Genomic DNA, 21,089 nt, shown 5'->3' with positions numbered 1-21,089 from the left:
CAGGACTCTACCGTCATCGCTCGATCCCGATTTGCATGGGATTCGGTGTGACCTCCACACCAAGCCCCCTATAAATCCCTAAGACCCCTGCCGTGGCCCGGACCCCATCAACGTGTTGCCTTAATCCTAGCCGCAGCAGCCACCACCCCGCTAGCCCTAGCGTGCGCCACCGCTTCACCGAGGTCCCACCACCATCGCTCTCCTCCCCTACAGCGTCTGCGCCGACGAGAACCACCGCCCGAGCTTCACGTGAAGGTGAGGATCACGCCGCTACCTTCACTGCTCCCTCTCCCCCTCTCAATTCAGCGCCAGCGCCAGTCGAAGCCCGCCACTGTGCCGACCCGCTCCATCGTGCTTGCTCTCATCTCCGGTCACCAGTGGACGACGCGAGCACCCCGTTGAGTTTGTGAGGCTAAGACCTACCTACCCGTGCCCTCGCCTTGGCCACCCGAGCCCCACAGCACCTTCCACCATTTGTCGGTGAGCATGCCACCGACATCCATGGCGCTTCGCCGTGTGCGCCGTCTTTGTTGCCCTGCGGCAGTCGCAAGGAGCCACACCGGCGAACTCGTCGCGTCTCTATCTCCCTTCCGGTGCCTTCCCACACTGAGCCGAGCCCTCTAGCTTGCATCCCACCAAGCTTCGGCGAGCTCCCACCGTCTCTCGTGGCAGCACCGCCGTGCTGACTGCCGTCGCGGTCGGTTAAACCTCGCCGAGCTGACCTAAGCCATCCGATCCGCAACCGAGGGCCCAGATCTGATCCAGCAGTGCTGGTCAACGCAGTTAGTGGTGCTGACATGGCCACCACGTGTGTGCCACATAGGCAGCGATCGAGTCAACTCGGTCAGTCACCGGTCAGCTCTGCCAGTTTTGCAAAAGAGCCTCTGGAGTTCTTTAAAATCAACCCACAGTCCAGATCCTGTTGAAAGTAATGCGAAATAGGCCCCTGGTTCTTTCGCTTTAGCCCCTAAGCTTTTAAGGAATAGTACCCACGGTCCAAAACCTTTTATAATTCAATTTTATTTGTTTTTAAAATGCGAAAATAGTTTCAACAAATCACAGTTTTGCCACTAAACTTGTTTTGGCCATAGAAACTCTGTTTTAGCTCCGACTGGACTCGTTCGAGTTGCGTTAGATTCATAATGACGTAATCTACGCATTAGTAACAATGTTTACTATGTTGCTAGCTCTGTAATTTCATGGTTTGAATGCTAACTTAAATAATGATTATGTAACCCTATTTATAAATAAAATATGATTAATTCTACTTTAATTTTCTAATTCAAATATAAATTTAACTTAATTCAATTTAGATGTTTCTTTGAAATATCTTACACATGTTTTTATGTAAGCATTAAAATAAATAAGGCATATAGTTTTCTTTTCAGAGTAAATCCTTCGGTAGTTGTTTCTTTTTCACCGTAGCTCCGATTAGCGTGCTTTTCGTGCCTGTGTTCGTAGCGACGTGTAGAACATATTTAAAACCTTTTTACTTGTTGTTTCATATAATTGGTGTACTGTTCTAATAACTATTTTTTATGTTATGCATGTCTCTGTTTGGATGCTTGTGTGGTGTTCTATGATCATGTCCGGTCGAGGAGTGTTGCGTTGGTGATCAAGAAGCAATCCTTTGGGGGTTGAGAACCAGAAGAAGGATCTGATTTTAAGGCAAGTATAGCATGGGATCATCCTTGTTACCTATTCACTTTTTAATCACTATTAACTCATGTTGCATGTGTCGAATCCTGTTACCCTAAGGATTGATCTAGCTAATTGTACCTTCTACCTTGTCACCTATGGGTTTACTTGCATTGGTTAGCGTATTGCTAGTGCTCAAATATAATAACCATGTCTAGTAACTTGACTAATGGCATATGCAATGATGTAAAAGATGCTTTTTAGCAACATGGACTCAGGGGCTAGAGTATTGGGTTGTTCTCATGGTGCTCTAGATTCCCCTCTCTAAGGACTTATCTGTTGGCAAAAGCTGGGACTTACAGTACAACCGTGAGGGCTATATGGCTCTGGCTTTAGTCAAGTACTAGTCGATTGGTGCGCGATTCCGCGCGCTCGCGCGGTAGAACGTTCAGAGGTTATACAGGTCTATTGAAATATATTACAGGGATAAGTATTTTATTGTGGAAAAGCTATGCACGGTAGCTGATCTCTAAGCCGGTGTACACAAATAGTTGTCTTCGGTGGTAGTAGCGCTGCTGATGTGTGGTGGTGCTGGTGAAGGTCTGGTGATAGGCGATGCATGATGGTGCTGATGTAAATAGGAAGTTCTCTTAGCAAGCTGTGATCAGTGGGTACGTTAAATTATTGATGAATGGCTGCCAATACTGAAATGCAAAAAATAGGACTCAGTACTATTATTTGTTTGCAAACTAAATTGAAGAATAATGTGTGTACGGTAAACCTAGATTGTAATAAAATATCATATCATGGTGAAATCATGTTAACAGTGGGTAAAGCTGGGCATAGTTAAATGTACCTATTATCCTAAACTCAGTTGATATATATTCCTCTTAAATCTAAAAAATAGAACACAAGGAAAAGCGTTGAATCTAAAAAAATATAGGAATCGAATCCTAACACGGATCATGATACATTTCTCAATCTCTTATTGGATGAGGCAGTCAAAGAATTGTGACATGGTATGTTTGTGGAAGAACCATTGAAAAACTCAAATTGGCAGAGCACTTGTCCATGAAAAGGATCATGGCGCTATATGTAAGATTAATAAAAAGAAATGAGCATGTACTATGAGAACCTAACATCAAAGAAACAGGATACCTTAGAATGAGCTACAAATATCATCAACCCGAGATCCTGATAAGGGAAAGAACCTGCATATCAGCAGCCATGAATAGGATCAGGCCACTATATTTAGTCCAGGGAACACAGTTGTTAATGCACCATTTAATGGTACAAAATTGATGGAAATGCATACCGCTTTTTATCTGTACAGGTACCTTTAGTTACCTAATAGAAAGCAGAGGTAGAACCATAATGCAATTATTCCATAGAAGCACACACACGTTTCATTTCAGGATTTTTCAATTTGATACCGACAAAACCTCCAGCACCACCTTGCTCTAAAAAAACTACACCCTGAATTCTCTTTAGCCCCAACGTATTAAAGGCATATAATAATCAATGGAGGATATGACAGCTGTAGCATTAGGAGGGAAGACATTCAGAGATCTAGAAAAAAGATTCATAGATACCTGAGGTCTCCATCAGCTTCCTCACTGCCTCTTGTTTCTCTGAAAAAATAGAGTGTACCACCATGTTAACAAATTACTGGAAGCAAGATACAAGGCTAGCTTATGTAAACTTAAAATGTAATCTTCTCAGAAGAGGCATTATAAAAAAAATAGCAGATCAACCAGATGATGCAATACTCTGTACAATAAATCGACATTAGCAGTTAAGCAGTGTCATGAAGAGGGAGCTTCAAATTTAAGTGTGAGTAAGCACAAGAAACACAATATTTTAATGAATGTACAAAGCATCATTGATTTTGTTATTTTGATCCCAAGCTTGCAATGGATAAATTGCTTGTTAATGTGGTAGGCAAATGTAGAACTACCGATGGAAATTCAAGACTTATACTATCATAGTATGAACCTCTAATATGTGTATAGCAGAACTTTGAAACAAGCAGGAGATAGAAGACAATACATTTATTTTTATGTATGAAAATAGAGAACAGTGGATTCTAGATGGATGCAAAGAAGTACCTGATCAGCACTCAGCTTTCAGTTTTAAACAGGTAAAAGTAGATAAGCATTTTACAATGGATGCAACGATTCAAGGTAAAACGGATAGGATCAACCATGACTGATAACTTCCTTTGTCTAGAGTCATGGGAATTAGGAACTGAAAAAAGCAAATGCAAATAAGATACCTGTATTCGGAATTCCAGAATAGTACAAATTTGTTACACAAGCTATGGAGTGCATAGATAATATTGGCCTAGCTACAACTGATGTTTTCCTGGTAGATTGCAGCCACCGAAATCCTACTACTCCCGATGACTAAAACACTGAAAGGAGATGCAGCTACCAGGTTCAGCGGATTGAACTTGTTGTCCAAACTCAGTCAGCAGCTATCTGGCGGTCGGAGGAACAGCACACGCTGCATTGCAGCTAGACTGAGAAACCAAAACAGCCTGGCAACTTTTGCTTCTCAATAAGTTTCGGAACAGTACATAAGCCTGCTGACTAAACAACTCTCAAATTCACCAAAAAAAAAACAAACCAATAAAAGGTGGGAAAATTAGATAAGGACAATGAGTAGGTAACTGTTGCTGGGAAGGAGTCACGGCTCTAAAAATTAGAAGAGTGCTGCTTTTGCTATTGCTGTGTATGTGAAAACCATTGTTTCAAAAGCACAATAGTATGCAGTGTACAAACGGAGGCTGTCCAAAATTCACCAGGAATGGGTTCAAACCCAATTTGACTCTAATAAAACTTGAACACACCAAATCAGTCAAACATTAAGAACGGAACTCACCGAAAATAGGCTCAATTCTAGAAAAAGAAAAACACAAGAAGGAAAGATCTCCCGAGATCATTGCTGTAAAAGTTAAACATAATTTATGATGTAATCATTAGATATTGTAGATCACCACCTGATCATGTTGTAGGAGTATCTGGCCATATACATAGAAAATTACAGATTGGACAAAAGTACAAGAAAGTCATCAACTTATATGTTTCCTCAAAAGAACTGATTGGTACGCACCTACGCACAAGCTCTCCAACAGATCCATGCATATCATATATCATTATAAGGCCTGTACATGGTACTAATTTTTTGCTTCCAGCATTTCCAAAGGAAGTGTAGCCTAAATGTTGAGTAAAAACCATTGCACCAGAACCATGCAACTCGGTTTGGATGGTGTTAAGTGAGCCGAAAGCACAACTCATATGTCAAACGAACTGTAGCTTGAATGTTATAAGGTGTACTAAACTGGGTATCTTTGATGATGAAACACATGGTTTACCACTGTGCATATAGAGTAGGGAGAGGTGAATTTTACAATCCTACGACATAAAGGATACGAATCTGACAAAGAGAACCACACTGTAATTTTAATTCTAGTGTACTTTGAGGTCGCTCTATTCCTCTTTGTTGTACCAAGCATTCGATGAGGTGATATGAAAATGTCAAAGAAAACTAAGGTACCTATTATCAGAAAACAAAACATTCTTAAGATTTAATTGGGATAAGTATTTTATAGTGAAAAAGCTATACACGGTAGCTGATCTCTAAGCCGGTGTACACAAAATGTCGTCCAGCTATCTTTTGGTGCTATATTTATAGTTCTTTGGCTATTGTTTTAGACAAATAACGAGGGCAGTTGCAAGCAATAAAACAAACGTTTAGGCTCAATGGTGAGTTGGCGACCTACCTACTCCTTTGGACTCTTGGTTCTGGGCCTGTCATCCAAATCTATGCATGTGTCAAGCTAATAAGCTCCTAGGTGTTTCATTCATACAGCACAAATATATTATGTAGGAAGAGAGAAAAAAAAGTGAAGGCAAAATACAAGCCTGGCGCTAATGCTCTGAAACGAGAATCTGTTGAAAAGACAAGGCTGTTGGAACTATTTGTGTCCGCAAACCTGAACCCTGTAAAAAAATAACAAAAGGAACATGGTCAAACAATCGCTAAACCATCAACAGACCATATCTGTAATAATCACATATGAGCAAATAGCAATGCAGAAAAATAAACTGTATGAACCACCAAATCTATGATTTTAGAATTATATCCATGCATATAGCAATGCAGAAAAATAAACTGTATGAACCACCAAATCTATGATTTTAGAATTATATCCATGCATATGAATCTGTGTCTAGGTAAAGGGCATATATATGGAGCATGATGGCGCGGATAAGAAACAATAATATTTGACCTGATGCCTGTGACATATCACCTAGCACCTGCACCTATTGGTTTAGGAGAAGGGCAGGGACCATGATATAGCATTTTGCAATGCCTTGGTGCAGTTCACAATGAAGCAACACTGATGAGCCAACAGATCAATCTAATATGTAATTAAAAATGTACAATGAATTATTTTGACGAATCAAGTATAAAGAAACATAGGAACCAATCTGAACTATTCATGACTACGAGAACAGTACCCAAATGCGGCAAAAAATCAATTTGAAGGAGCACATCGAAAAACCCAAACTCTGATAGAATATACAAGATCAATCAGGAAGAACACAAACGTAAAAAGGAAAAAGAAAGAGCATGCAGCTCCTCCAGGCACGGCGCATAGCTCAGGAACGGGATAGGAAAACAATAAGAAAAGGAGTCAGAGATGCAGGGCAGCTCGTTCAACCATTGAACCGCTGTTCCGATTCTGGCCGGAGTGAGAAACGCAGAGCAGGACAGCGCGCGCGCGGCCCCTCACGACTTCCACCACAAGCACCTAGGGCCACCTGTAGCACATCACCATCAACAAAACAAGAATTCGAATGAGCGAACTAATCGCTAATTGGAAGAAGAAATCATCCAGATCTAGAACAAGGAAATGAATGAGGAGTAAACCGGAAGGGAAAATGGGAGACCTAACCTGAGAAGAACTGAACCTGGCGACGAACCAAGAAGAAAGGGTGAGGGGAAGGACGGCAGAATTACTATTAGGGTTGTGTCCGCAACTGAGCCGGCCGTCCTTCTGGGACCCGACGACTCCGGCAAAGGGCGTAGCACGTCAGCCAAAAAGGGGAACGAAGGGGAACGGCGGAAGCGGCAACACAATCTCGGCTAGCGTCGCGGACCGCACGACACCGGCGAGGAGAACGCGGTCGCGGAGCTGACGAGGGGAGTGGCGTCGTGGACGGCACAACGCCGGCGAGGAGAACACGGCCGCCTTGCTCGCGTCGGGTCTCGGGAGGGAGAGGAGCGTGGAGGAGGAGGAGGCTGGGCACCGCGGCGCCGAGGGACGGCGACCGACGTGGTTGGGCCGCTCGAGGCGTGGCACCAACGGCGTCGGGAGAGAGGGATCGAAGAGTAGGAAGACGTGCGGAAGAGAAGGTTGGTGAGGCCGGATCGGGCAGAAGCCGAGGTGCCGATGTAAATATCTGGGCAGTAAAATGTGGAGCGGAAGCTAGATTCAAAAAATTTCTACAGAGGAGGAGCAGATGTCTACAGAGGAGGAGCAGAAAGTAAACAAGATTCATGCAATAAGCTGATTTCACTGGAAGCTGATTCAGCAAATCGTGGCCACACAGATCGAGATCCAACGGAAGGGCACATTTTGGGTGACGTGGCCACTGGTTCGTTCGGAGGAGCTGGCCATCTTTTTGGCTTTTAAATGAGGACCTTTTCTAGCTTGTTAGAGGTTACCCGAAAGGGCGCAAATGGGGTGTGTTCTGGGTTGGGTATAGTGCGGCCTCTGTCCTTATGTGTATAGTCTATGAGAAAATGTGTCATTCTGAAGGGGGCTCTACACCTGCAGGCCACAGAAACCTAGCGGCTCTAACTTATTAGACGAACCTTTCAAAGACTTCATAGTGAACCCTGCCGACCGTCCTTGGAAGTGGGTCAAGAGGCTAGCTACCTCGGGCGAAAGGGCAAATCACGACTCATGGGTAAAGATGTACAACCTCTGCAGAGTGTTAAAAATTGTTATAACAGTCGTGCTCATGGTCACGAGCGACCTAGAAAACTCACGGAATAGGTAATGAACAAATATGGTGAACGAAACATGTGTTGAACAGAATTGATGACAGTTATTATGCTTACTCATTGTCATACTGCCATTACTCGTAATCACGTGGTTATTTGGGGTTTAAGCTAAACTTGCTATGCTCTAACGCTAAAACTACTCACTAAAAATGCTAACCGCAGTAAACCAGTGTCAACCTTTTTTGAGCTTCATAACCCCATGTTATTCTTGTTGAGTATGAGATGTACTTACGCTTGTTATTTTTACTACTTGGATAAAAATTCCGGATGGGTACCAGATTGCTAGATTGTGGAGCAGTTAGGCTTAGTTGTCCCTATAGAGTTGGAGTCTTCACCTAAAGATCAGAGTTGTCTTTTCACTGTTTGCTATCTAAGGTTATTCTTTGTATTAATACGTTATGTAATAAAGCATTGTCTTTTGGTATTACCCTTATTTGTAGTTGTATGTGATATTTGATTTTCTGGGCTCACATATGGTGTGTATCTAGTTTTGTCTTTAAAACCGGGAGCTATACAAATACATGTGGTAAGATAATAACATTTATGATGTTAAATAAATATCATTAGATTCTTCATTAATTATATTTTCATAGTATACCTATTTGATGTCATAAATCTTTTTAATCCTCTCTATAATTTTGGTCAAACTTGAGATGGTTTGACTCTCTAAGATTCATAGAATGACTTATAATTTGGAATAGAGGGAGTAGCTTCTAGTACTGATCTATTTGTTGATCTGATTCACCATAATATGATTCTGTTGACGATTATTTACCATGTCTACTGATGATAAAAAATATACACTACTAATGGAAGAGAACACGATAATTTTGTTGATGATTATTTACCTTGTTTACTCATGATAAAAAAAAATATAATTTTGTTTATTTTATGGGATGATTTGTTTTTCTATAATTTCTTGAGAGCTAAGCATGCTTAACACTATGATTAAGTACCTGCACCGTTGTCAAATATTTGTGGTAGTTATCCTAATGAACGGAATTGGGGCATTTTAACCAACATGTGGCTGCAATCCAAACGGTTACCACAACTTTTTGCCTAACAAGTATAGCAATAAACCAAACAATGGCCACAATGTTTCTGCGACATCTTAGTTGCCAATCAAACACTCCTAATTTGCCACAGATTGGGGCTAGCCACAAGTGTAGCTTGTACCTAACCTTAGGCGTGGTAACCTGTGGCCCATATACAACTTGTACTATCCATATATATGTAGGAGTAGGCCAGAAAAGTGAGCGTAGGCGCGGGCGCGTGGCGCGTATGTGATGGGAGGCTTTGGCGGCCGGGCATGGGAAATGACACTGGCGCGTATGTGATGGGAGGCTTTGGCTGCGGGGCATGGGAAATGACACCACGAGTCACCCCCACTCACCAGCGCGCTTTTGCTTCTGTTAATGTGAAATGGTTGGATTTTTTTTTCTTTTTTTCCTTTTTTTTGGCGACCTTGCTTTTGCTTCAGTATTTCATTAAGATTAAGTATAATAACAAGTTGTAAGCAGGCTGAATGCTAACGTGGATAAGAGAGAAAATGAGAGAGATGAGAAGCAAGCTGTAGCTTATAGTCGGCTTAGACACAAAAATAAAAAAACTTTGTGAGAAAGACAAGTGAGCCACGTATTACTCCCTCCATTATCTTTTGTAAGGCGTGGAGAAGAGTTTTTCGGATGGAATTTTAGAGAACGAGGTGGAGGATTAATGGAGCATTGAGCATCGTGTTATATTCACGCAAGCATGCATGTCCAAAAACTCCGGTTCAACCAACTAGCGCGTGGTCTGCCCGCCAAAACGCCCAAAAATCCTGATCTGCATTCAAAAGATGCTTCGTATTTAAATTGGCGAAGCTAGCCCTTCCATTTACACGTACCCCGCGACGACTTAGGGTGCGTTTAGATGTACTGTAGCATTTTCGTTTGTATTCGGCAATTAGTGTCTAATTATGGACTAATTAGGTTTAAAAGTTTCGTCTCGCGATTTTTCACCCAACTGTGCAATTAGTTTTTTTTCCATCTATATTTAGTACTCCATGTATGTACCGTAAGATTCGATATGATAGGTACTGCGCAAAAATTTTTGAGAACTAAACGGGCCCTTATATATCGTCAAAACCGTGAAATCACCGTACGCCCTATAAATGATAACCTATCCATTATGGAGTCTTGAAGAGCAGTTGAGGCTTATTAAAATTAATTGCAGTACATTGCCGAATATAAACTTTTGCTATTCTTGGTTCCCACTCACCCAACGACATGAATACTAGTTCAGTTCAAATACATGAATTAATTGCATGGCTTATTAGAATTAATTGCAGTACATTGCCGAATATAAACTTTCGTTATTCTTGGTTCCCACTCACCCAACGACATGATTAGTTCAGTTCAAATACATGTATAGATCAAACAGAAAAGGAAATAGATAATATGATGATTTGCAAACACACACAAAGTTCCAGATGTGGCACATCCCTTCACTTATTTTAGTCATCTTCTACCTCCGTTCTAGGTAGAGGTGATGTTCACTTCAACATGATCACCATCTAGGTACCAGGTGATGTTCACTAAACTGTCCTTTCTAGGTACCAGGTGATGTTTACTTCAACTTGATCACCATCAACTTCTCTTTCTTGAGTCGTAACTCTACGGGTGAATTCTAGACAGAATTTCAAATTCTTACCCTCTTCTTGGCTGTCGCAGGTTGTGATTACTCTTAGGTCCACCTTTATGTGGAGTTTGAAATGTCGACGATAGGGCAATGCAATCATATATGGAGTCAGTGGAAGAATGCATGTGGAGCCACAGGGAAAGGACAAGCTCCTCCCTCGGTAACTACTGAAGAGATGGACGCTTTCGCTACCATAGTCAATGGCGCTTGCCTTGATGCTACCATACATGGCGCGGCTTCTCGAACCGAGGTCTTTGAGGTTCAACCTGACCTCAACATGGGTCTCAATTGCGTTGGGAATCACCAAGTATGTGATCTCCAACTTGCGGCCAAGGCCTCCATCAATGGTTTTTGTGTGTTCCTCAACTTCATCATCCTCCATAATAACACTCCAACCTTCATCGATGACACCGGTGCCATCGGCTGGGAAAACCTTAAAGCCCAAGGTGCCGTAAGCCTCTAGAATCCTAGCTGGTCCAATGGGTACCAAATCCACCATTCCTTCCTACACATGAAAGCATGAATGTGAATGGTTTTAATTTATAACAATATATAAAGTATGTAAGAGGCATAAAGCATATATATAGTAGATATAACATATGGTAGCTAGTATATACCTCTTGTAGTTCCCCCTCCCGCGCCCTGTAGATGTACAGGTAGTTGCGCCAGTCAAAGCCGTTGATACCTCTGATACGGAAGTTTGCACGAATGGACAATAATTGGCACCGCTCGTGGACCAAGTGTAACTATATCCTCATCCGATCCACTGCTGCTAACATCCTCAGGGCCATCCCCATGATCGGATCCATCCCCGTGATCGGATCCAGTGCTGCTGCCATCCTCAGGGCCATCCCCGCGATCCTCCGGGAGAGCTGTAGCATCATCCTCGCCTCCGTCCCACACTTTACCCATCAGCTGATTCATCGAGCGAGAGGGGAAAAAAAGAGAGAGATTAGCAAATAGGATGTCACTACAGAATGTCATCAATCACCACAAAGTATTTTGGGACATATCTATAGTACAAACAATAATACAGCAAAGATTTAGCAAAGATCAGATTAGTTGAACTATTAAAGTAAAAAGGAACCCACTGACAATATTATCACCAAAAAGTTCACTAACAAGATCTATGACATTTATTGGAGCATAAAAAAATTAGCTACCCTGACCATAACTGAAGTGAACACCACCCAGAAAATGCCATGCATCAAAAGTCCAGGCTAAAAATGCAAAAGGAAGCAATGCATTTACACATCAACTAGAAAACCAGCGCGGCTTTGCCGCGCCATCTGTTGAGTGAGCCTGCAAGTTTTTAGAGGTTTTGTTGCTCCTCTTTGCTCTACCCATGTATAATCCTACATATGAAAGGAAGGAAATGGTTGATTATATTAGATACAACAAAGAAAATCCCTTTCGAAAATAATAAATTCAAATTGCAGATTAGTGAAAAAGCTTAACAAAACTGATGGCAGGTACATGAGAGAAAAAACTGAGAGATGATAATAGGTATCCTCGAGAAACCCATCAGTTATAGACATTCTTAAAGATCAAGGAATAGAAAGCCGGTTAATCAATAAATCACTGTTTTTCTTTTTGAGATAATGAAGTGATCGTCGGCCATAGCTCCCTTATGTTTTGAAACTGTATAGTTCTAACTGCATTTATTTTGGTAGTTTATATTACAATTTCACTTAGTAGTTGGAGAATTATATGTACACAGTTAATATGCTGAAACTGTATTGGCCAAAATTCATTTTGACCTATAAGTTACTGTGTTATATCAACATTGGCTATTGCAATAGGCAAGATATTAAGTTTGTAGTATAAATACAAGTATTGTAAATCCGAGTAGCATAGAATATTTAAGCTGAATTGCTTCAGTTAAGCTGTTGGGCAAATATTTGTAAGAAAATGAACCAAGATTAGTAATTAACTAATTATAGAGATTCACGTGCCCATGTAAACTGAAAAGAAAAAATGAATACAAGGTGTTATGAAAATAACTAACGGGTAATTACAAAGCAGATAGCAAAGGTTAGTTCCACAAAGGATCAATCTAGTACTACGGTTCATATATATCTTCGTGATAAGACAGTGCTACTTTTTTTATTGGTTTTAAATCCTTGTATTTGAGAGAAAACAATAATATATGGTTTATCTCACCTCAAGGGAGTTAGCAGTATCTGCTGAGAACCTGAGATTTGCACCTGAAATGACAATCAAGAGTAGAGAGTTGAGAGCTAAGTATTGTGCTGAGGTGTTGAATTTCAAGCAGAAAAACATTTGAGAAATAAATGTAAGCAGTAGTACTTGAGGAGATTCCAAAACAAGATGATTTATCAATCATCATATATATATAAGAAATTAATTTTGTATAAATTATGTGATGAAAATATGCCTCTTGTTTTCTTCCCTTTTTAATTATGAATAGAGGCCCTGTTTGTCTTTTCTTTTTCTTGCAGCTTCAGATAAAAAGATTAGTGAGGATCGTGGGTTCATATATCATTATCTCCATAAACTATTGTAATAATTTGATTTACACCGAAAGGCATCAGTAGAGATGCAAAGCAAACTATCAGGAGCCAAGGCAGAAGTTAATCCTATTTCTTAGGTTTAATGTAATATACTTTGTAAACCAGTTCACTTGTTGTATCAGTTTTAATATGGAATCAGGACATTATAGTCGTACAAAAATAAGATATGCTAGTGTATAATAAAATTTCAGATTTCAGAAAGCAAAGATCATGCTACCATAAATTTTAAGAATAGAAATATAAGGTGCAAGATAACATTTTTAGAAATTAGATTAGCGTTTGCACCGTACTATATTTCAGGTTTTGAAAAGCAAAGATTCTGCTACTGTAAATTTTGAGGAATAGAAATTTAAAATGTAATATAACATATCTAGAAATTAGATCAGGCTTTGCACCATATTATATTGCTATAACATAGTCAATCTGAAGAAAATAAGTCACAGAACAGCTGCATGTTAGCACTTGCATGTAGAGGAGTTCATATTACATATTTTTAGATTTCATAAATAGAAATGAAATGTGTGGACTGGAAATTAAGTTTTCAAAGGGTCTGAATATTGGATCAGGAAAGTACATATATGTAGTTGCTATTAAAGTAGTAGAGAACCTATTTCAAATTCAGTGTGCACTTTTGAGGATTTGCCCGATTCTCATTCATATTAGAGCTTGAAGCATGTAGAGTTGAAAGTGGTTTCTTAATGTAAGAACATCAAATTAATCATAAGAGATGGAGTAGAGGAGTTTAGATTATAGATTGCCATATTTTAGAAAATATGGCTCTAAAGCATTGAATCAAACAGATTGTGTGCATGAATGTACGGTGCATGAATGTACGGCTGCAAGCATGCAACAGCGGTGGTCACTGTGATGCAGTCCCATGATTGATTTGCTTGTACGATTCAGGCCTTGGCTTTTATGCGGCAGAACATAAGATTCAGATCTGAGCATCAGCTACGGGCTCGTGCAGGACGGGTCATCGCGGTGTCCACGCATTGACGCACATCAACGCCAAGAGGAGAGCATGTACTAACCGATTGCGGACGCGCGAGGAGAGTTCGCCGAGCTATGCAACCGTCTGGTCCAGAGTTGTGCTTCAGGTGGCGGCAGCGTAGAGGGGGCCCTCACGGTGCTCAAAGACGCAGTGTATGCTGAGATTGAAGCGCAAGAGAGGGGAAGTGGAGGCCAGATCGAAGCGCCGGTGTCAGTCGCGCCGCCTGGGGACGTGGTCGCTCGTGAGGCCTTCCCTGCGCCGGCCGGCGGATCCCCGCCCGCGGAGGCGCGTTCGGTGGGCGTGCGGTCACCACCCCCGCCCATGTGGCCAACGCTGCGGGCAGTGGGGGCCGCGACGTGGGAGGCAAGCGGCACGGGTGCGACGTGCCTGCAGGTCGAAGGCGCGGCCCGGCGTTGGCGCGGGCTCAGCAGCGGCAGAGGGGGAGGGTCCGGGACGGAGGGAGACGACAGAGGGGAGAGAAGTGGTATAGGCAGACTTGGGGTTTGGATGGATCAGGAGGCTCCTGGAATAGGGGACAGGCCGGCCCATTTAAAAGACATGGATTGATGGTTGATTTCGGTAAAGTTTGAGGGTTTTTTTAAAAAACAAAATGAGAGGAGGCCTAGACTGTGGGTTGATTCGATTAAAGTTCAAGGTTTTTTTTACAAAAAGACCGGAGCTCGCACGATCTAGCCGTCCGCGTGGCCGATCCGATGGTCGGGAAAAGCGGACGACGTGGCCACGCTGCCTGGGTAGCAGGATTCATATGGTAAGATATCAAATTCAGAGAATGATTTAGTAACTAATGTGCTCACCGACGAATGGCGGAAGGCGCTGCAGGGCTCGGGTGGCCAAGGTGAGGGCACGAGTAGGTAGGTCTCGGCCTCGCGAACTCGACGGGGGTGCTCGCGTCGTCCACTGGTGACCGAAGACAAGAGCAAGCGCGGCGGAGCGGGTCGGCACGGTGGCGGGCTTCGACTGGCGCTGGCGCTGAACAGAGAGCGAGAGAGGGAGCGGCAAAGGTAGCGGCGTGATCCTCACCTTCACGCGAAGCTCGGGCGGTGGTTCTCGTCGGCGCAGACGCTGCAGGGGAGGAGAGCGACGGCGGCAGGACCTCGGTGAAGCGGCGGCGCACGCTAGGGCTAGCGGGGTGGCGGCTGCTGCGGCTAGGATTAAGGCGATGCGTTGATGGGGTCCGGGGCCGCGGCAGGGGTCTTAGGGATTTATAGGGGGCTTGGCGTGGAGGTCACGCCAAATCCCGTGCAAATCGGGATCGAGCGACGGCGGCAGAGTCCTGCTCGGGGACGAGAGGAGGAAGAAGGTGCGGCTGGCATGCGGGGCCGCGGCGTCAGCGGGTGAAGGGGCAAGGCCCACTGGCAGAGAGAGGGAGCAGAGCGCTCCGTGCGGGCTCCAGCCGAGCTGGGCCGGTTGCGCGAAAGGGGAAGGGGAGTCAGGCCGAGAGAGAGGGCCAAGGCCTGCTGGACTAAGGAGCTGAGGGAGGGAGTGCGAGTGGGCTTTTCCACTTGGGCCCCAAGAGAAGGAGAAAGCGGCTGGGCCGCTGGGCCTGCGCTGCAAGAAAGGAGGGAGGAGTGGGCCTGTGCTGCAATATGTTGTGCCTCTACGCGATCCTTTAACCGGTCATGCACAGCAGCAGCACCAACAGTGGCTCACGGCTTCCAAGAGCCGTGAGATGAGAGGAGGCGGGGTTGGGCGCGGTCGCCGTAAGAGGAGGTGGGGCGCGTCCGGAGACGCCTAGCCACGCAAACTGGCGCTGGGCCTGGCGACGAGATGGGGGCATGGGGCGCTCGCTCCTCTGCCGGTTGGAGGAAGACGCGCCACGAGCTCCGACACCGCGAGCCTTGGCCCCGAGCACGGCCACGAGCTCCGTCGCGGCGAGCACTGCGCTTCCTGACGCTACGAGCCGCCATCCTCGCTGCTCGCGCTTGCGTCAGATCCGCCCGCTGGTGGCCGAGGTCACCACCGCGCGCCACTGCTTGCGCCGTGCCGTTTTCTCGGTTGGCCGCGCTCGCCCCCGCGCCGTCGCTGCGGGTGCCGAGCTCGCTCCGCGAGCTCCGACGCCGCGAGCATTGGTCCAGATCTCGGCCACGAGCAGCGTCGCGCGCCCCGACGCCGTGAGCCGCCGGCCCCAACGCTCGCACTTATCCGAGATCCGTCCACGGGTGGCTGAGGTCGCCCCTGCTAGCTTTGCCGCTGCTTGCGCCGTGCCGTCGCATCGGTTGGAACCGCTTGCACGGTGCGCGAGGGCCGGCCATGCCACACGGCGGCTTGCTCAAGCCCGACGCTTGCGACCGCGACGGTCTTTCCCATGGCCACGGCGCGAGGGCGCGCAGCGTCTTCCTCGGCCACGGTGCACGAGCGCAGTCACACGGCGTCTTCCCGGGCCATGGCGCGCGGGAAGGCGGTGGCTTCCCCAGCCCAGGTAGCTTCCCCTTGCCAAGGGCGTCCTGCGTCGTCTTCCCCGGGCACGACGCGCGGGCACGCGGCGGCGGCCCCGGCCTCAGCGCTGGCGGTAGCATGCGGCAGTGACCTGGCCCCGTCACTAGCGTGCGCGGCCATCCCACGTACGCCTTGCTCATTTGGCCGCCTTTCCCGCGCACGCCGCGCCTGCGGCCACGACCACCTCCCTGCAGAGGCCCGGCCCTGGGGGGGTGGGGGGGGGGGGGGGTTCGAGCTGTGCCGCTGCACTGGGCCCTCGAACCAAAGGGGCCTAACTCCGTGCGTGAGAAGGGAAGCCTGAAGCCGTCCGCTACATCCAGTGTCCGTGAAGCCGCATCGTTGCGCCCTCGCCGTCGCCGCAACCTCGCCGCTCCATGCGCCCTCGTCGCGACTCGCCACCTCGCTGACAGCTGACCTCGCTGACAGCCGGCCACAGCCACGTGATTCCGAACGACGCGAGTGACGAGTCCATATGTGAGGTGTTTCAGACTTCCCATTCAGGTACGCATGTTTGCCCAATCGCTCCTAATCCTTTTGTTGATCTCAATTTCATATATTTAATCAATGTTTAATTTGCTTTTTCCTTCAATTTCTATTCTTTGGAACACAAGATTTGAGACGCTTGTGCACACGCTGCAGCTAGGGCAGTGTGTGACCTTACACTATTTAGTGAATAATTGTTATCTCAATTTCTCAACTAGGTAATGTACTAACTCTGTTGATTTTAAAGTTGAATCTAGCACGGCATAATTTTGGTAAATTACTTGCTAATTGTTCTAAAATTTCAATGGTCTCATGTTTCTTGAAAGCAAACATTTGGCAATGAGAGAAGAGAAATGAAGAAATGCATAGAAGAGTTGATATAATGGTAGAGATGGTATATATTATAGCTATATTAGAGGGCCCATCTTTATGGCTCTGCTCCAGGTCACCGATTTGACAGGACCGGGCCTCGGCCATGGACGAGTAGCGGTCGGGGGCCGGAGGAACCGGCAACACGGGGCTCATATTTCCTTCGGCGGCGCAAGACTATCCGGCGGCGCACAGCGTCTGCCTCCTCATCCGGCCCGGCTACTACCTTGCATCCTGCGCCGGGCCATGAGGGCGGTGAACGCAGGCCCTTTCTCCACGCGACACCGCCGAGGCCCATCTTTTAGAGCAACGATGTCCGCTCCGACACGAAGAGGATTGCCGCCGTGCTATCTGCATCAAGTCAACGCACCTCTTCAACACCAGGCCAAGCTGGCGTGACCTTGGTTTCTAGGTCCCCGTTCTGGGCAGCCGTGTATTTTAGTCAAAGCTAACACATGGTTGTTGGCTGCCTAAAAAACACACGAATTTCAACAGACAAAAAACCATGTGTTTTAGGAGAAGCTAGCACATGATTGTTTGCCGCCTAAAAAACACACAAATTACAACAGGGAAAAAGGGTTTTTTTTGGAAAGGTGCCATTACAATTCTTGAAGATTGGAAATATACCATTACAATTCGTCTAATCGCAAGCGTGCCATTATAATTTTGCGATACTTTGAAATATGCCATCGTATACGCCCGACAAACGCTTGGGCCCGCTTGTACGCATCAGTGGCATACGGTCGACCGTATCCGTTTGTCGCACGTCTTCATCTAAATGGCGCGGTGAACGCCACCGTCTCCACCTCTCTCTCACTCTCACTTTCCCTGTCTCTCTCCCCGAGCAAGAACCCTAGGCTGTGGTGGCGACGGCGATTTCGGCGGTGGTGACGGCGACGATCCCGACGGCGGCGCAGCAGGCCAAGGAGACGGCGCAAGGGGGCCAGTCGAAGGAAAGCAATGGAGTAGCGTGCACATCAATGGCGGACGCGCCCCGCGCGGGTCGCCGATGGTGGACGGCGACGAAAGGTACTTTTTCTCTCCTTGCTGAGCACAGACATGAGTAGATTAGGCCTCAATTTATGCATTGTCGCTGGAGATGTGCACATTTTGATGTGATTTGGTTGATGCTAGGGTTCCACTATTTTCCCTAGAGATTAAAGTGGAAGCATTCTGTACGATAGACTCTTTGGGTAGGAAAGCTTACACAAAGGGCTCTGTGATTAAGTGGGATGTGGAGATAGGCTCGTTTTCGTTTGAGTTACTGATGACCAGCTTGCGCAATGCTATCAAATGGTCTCGTACTCAGTGCCCAACTGCTTGGTACTATGACAAAAGGGTGTGTGAAGATGTCAGACTAGAAAACCAGTTCCAGATGAATGACATATTTGAGATGTATAAGGACCAGATGCATTGCCAGATTGTTGTAGGAGTGTTTGATCAATCTGTTGCCTCTGTTGATCAGTTTGATGCATTAGAACCTTTATGTGTGATTCCTCCCGATATTGGCAATGCAATCCCTACTGACAGTAATGTTAACCAGCCATCATCTAAGGCAGATGATGCACCAAAGGTTCCCATGGAGGCTGAAGTTGAGCCTGAACTTGAGCCTGACAGGGAGTCCGATATGTTTGATAATGATGAAGAGTATGTGGGTTATGATGATGAGGGAATGTATATGCCAATACCACCAACACAGCCACATAGCAGTTCACAACCTCATAGTAATTCACCTCCACATGTTTCTCATGATGCTGTTAATGATGATGCTCATGCTTTTCCTACTGAGACAGAGGTCAATGATGCAGACCCTAAAGAGATCCATGTGATCCATGACCCAGAGCACCCCAAGATTGAGAAGGGGGAGTTATTTCCTGATATTGTTTCATTCAGGAAAGCTATCAGGCATTACGCTGTGACTAAAGGCTTTGAGTTAGCTGGTATCAAAACAGACCCAACAAGGTATATTGCAAGGTGCAAGGCTGAGCGATGTCCTTGGTGCATACATGCATCTAGGCTACATGATAAAAAGACAATACAGGTAACTGACCATGCACTAGTTCATTTGTGCATTTCTATTTGCTTGACCTGACTTGTTTTCTATGTACATTTCTATTTGCTTGACCTGACTTGTTTTCTATGTGCAGATCAAAGTACTTCCATCAGATCACGACTGTCCAACTACAAAACTGGTAGTAGGAAAGATGGCATCACAGGATTGGTGTGCAGACAGGTTGGGAGATTGGCTCAAGAAAAATCCAACAAAACGTGCAAAGGATTGCAAGGAGAAGTTGGAAGATGATTATGGCATCAAGCTGAAGTATTCAAAGGCTTGGTCAGGTATGAAGTTAGCAATAGATCAAATCCATGGTAGATATGAGGAAAGTTTTCAGTTGCTATTCAATTGGGCTGCTCAGATTGAACAGGTCTCTCCTGGTAGCCTAATAGAGATAGAGCTTGATCGGTTGTTTGGCACACTGCATGATCGATACACAAGCATTAGAATACAGACATTAGAACGCTTATGAACAGAAAGCACAATTAAACCTTTCAAATACTTACCGGAAAGTTGCGTCTGATTTTGATGCGGTTCTTATGCTTAGCCTTAAAATTCTCTGTTCTTCGATCATAGCATTCAGGATCCTTCACGTACTCCTTATAAGCGCTATATGAAATATACTAGTATTAGGCAGGGCATTAGAACGCATAAGAGAAGACAGTTCAGTCACTTACACTCTGAGGCAATCTTCAAAGGCCTTGTACCCTTTTAAGTTTGGCATTCTCAACGAATCAAATACGCAGGCCCTGCCATCTTGAGGGTAGATGATAAATGCAACCCAGTGACCCTCGAGGCCTTGGCTGCGCCATTGAAACAAAATACAGGTTACAATGAGAAATAATAATACTAGCTAGCTACCCACTTATCTCTACAGGCATGTCTTCGACTTACCCAAAGTGGTAGGCAGCTACGATACACCCATTTCTCCTGATCTTCTTCATTGCTCCTAGTATGTACCTTGAAATGTTCAACTTCTCATTGTCCATCAGTTTCTTCCTATGCGCCTCTCTCTGTCGCTTGGTCAAGTCTTTCATGGTTGGATGATTGTCATCTAGGTGGTAACCAATGATGACTCTTTGAGCAATATGCATTGGAGATAGATAGATAACATCAAGTTTTAGTTCCTTGGATATATAGGCCATCAACCTGCAAGGACAAGCCATCGTGGCATATAAAAGTAGTCTTGACCGATTCAAAGGCAGGTGATATGTGAAACTCGCAATTCATCACTTACATAGAGAACAAGGTGACTTGGGTGATGTCAAGGTCTTGTTCCCGTAGTAGTCTGTACATGTCATGGAAGTCCACGGGGAGTTCTACATCGTTGCCGGGCAAGTGGAAGTACTCCGCCACAACCTTGACTAGAAAACCATGTAGGTCAGCTTTTGCCGCTTCCATGTACCAGAGATGAAACCTCCTTGTCTCCCACCTTTCCTCGTCGACGAGCTAGGCCTTGGTTATCATGAACTTCCCATGCTCGTAATGGCCGGGGCAGTCATCCAATTCAGGAAATAGATGGAAAGGTGATCTCGGCCTGGGATAGAAATGTTAGTACCATATTATGACAAAGAAAAGTTATTAGCAAATTATGCACGCCGCTACCATACCTTTCGAACTCAAGTGAGTATGTGAGATGCCCTTGGTCGCCTTTAGTCTTCGCCGGCGGTGGAGGACAGTGGCTTGTGCTCGCAATGGCAGCAGGCGGTGTCTTTGCCCCCGGTTCCTCCGTGCCTCCCGGTCCTTTGCTTGTGCCCTTAGATGGACTATCGGGAGGTGGAGGTGGACTTGTTGTTGGAGGAGG

At 45.3% G+C, this 21,089-nt stretch overlaps 2 protein-coding genes and 1 long non-coding RNA gene across 8 annotated transcripts; 1 reads left to right on the top strand and 2 right to left on the bottom strand.

Moving 5' to 3' along the window:
- Positions 1–6,070: 6,070 nt before the first annotated feature.
- On the bottom strand, positions 6,071–6,678 carry LOC136461617 (uncharacterized). The gene is made up of 2 exons (XR_010760403.1): positions 6,602–6,678; positions 6,071–6,467 (listed from the first exon to the last, which is right to left on the bottom strand). It is a non-coding gene; the product is annotated as an uncharacterized lncRNA (long non-coding RNA).
- Positions 6,679–10,129: 3,451 nt separating this feature from the next.
- LOC136457579 (cell wall protein IFF6-like) lies at positions 10,130–15,259 on the bottom strand. Of its 6 annotated transcripts, XM_066457612.1 has the most exons (5): positions 13,961–14,422; positions 12,559–12,602; positions 11,647–11,750; positions 11,013–11,310; positions 10,130–10,900 (listed from the first exon to the last, which is right to left on the bottom strand). In XM_066457612.1, exons 1-4 carry the CDS (start codon positions 14,241–14,243, stop codon positions 11,307–11,309), a joined length of 435 nt encoding a protein of 144 aa, XP_066313709.1. In that variant the 5' UTR covers positions 14,244–14,422; the 3' UTR covers positions 10,130–10,900; positions 11,013–11,306. The 6 variants fall into 6 exon arrangements, 2 of the variants coding, with proteins under 2 accessions (XP_066313709.1, XP_066313708.1); XR_010759754.1 differs by lacking the exons at positions 11,647–11,750; positions 13,961–14,422 and adding an exon at positions 14,736–15,259; XR_010759752.1 differs by lacking the exons at positions 11,647–11,750; positions 13,961–14,422 and adding an exon at positions 14,962–15,259.
- A 190-nt stretch (positions 15,260–15,449) lies between these two features.
- On the top strand, positions 15,450–19,757 carry LOC136460183 (uncharacterized). The gene is made up of 4 exons (XM_066459989.1): positions 15,450–16,878; positions 18,087–18,258; positions 18,364–19,270; positions 19,377–19,757. The coding sequence occupies exons 2-4, from the start codon at positions 18,239–18,241 to the stop codon at positions 19,755–19,757; spliced, it is 1,308 nt and encodes a 435-aa protein (XP_066316086.1). The 5' UTR covers positions 15,450–16,878; positions 18,087–18,238.
- The last annotated feature ends 1,332 nt before the right edge of the window (positions 19,758–21,089 follow it).

Source organism: Miscanthus floridulus, chromosome 6, assembly GCF_019320115.1.
Source record: "Miscanthus floridulus cultivar M001 chromosome 6, ASM1932011v1, whole genome shotgun sequence".
Classification (NCBI taxonomy): Eukaryota; Viridiplantae; Streptophyta; class Magnoliopsida; order Poales; family Poaceae; genus Miscanthus; species Miscanthus floridulus.
Note: the sequence above shows the minus strand (reverse complement) of the source record. Positions and strands in the feature narration are given on the sequence as shown.

Excerpts from the sequence above, each read along its gene's own strand:
- LOC136457579 (XM_066457611.1), bottom strand. The coding sequence starts at position 14,243 with ATGGGCGGGGGTGGTGACCGCACGCCCACCGAACGCGCCTCCGCGGGC. Across the intron at positions 12,603-13,960 it reads TCCTCGCGCGTCCGCAATCG|GTGCAAATCTCAGGTTCTCA; the intron begins GTTAGTACATGC and ends TTGTCATTTCAG. Across the intron at positions 11,311-12,558 it reads ATACTGCTAACTCCCTTGAG|CTGATGGGTAAAGTGTGGGA; the intron begins GTGAGATAAACC and ends TCGATGAATCAG.
- LOC136460183 (XM_066459989.1), top strand. The coding sequence starts at position 18,239 with ATGGTGGACGGCGACGAAAG. Across the intron at positions 18,259-18,363 it reads ATGGTGGACGGCGACGAAAG|GGTTCCACTATTTTCCCTAG; the intron begins GTACTTTTTCTC and ends GGTTGATGCTAG. Across the intron at positions 19,271-19,376 it reads ATGATAAAAAGACAATACAG|ATCAAAGTACTTCCATCAGA; the intron begins GTAACTGACCAT and ends TTCTATGTGCAG.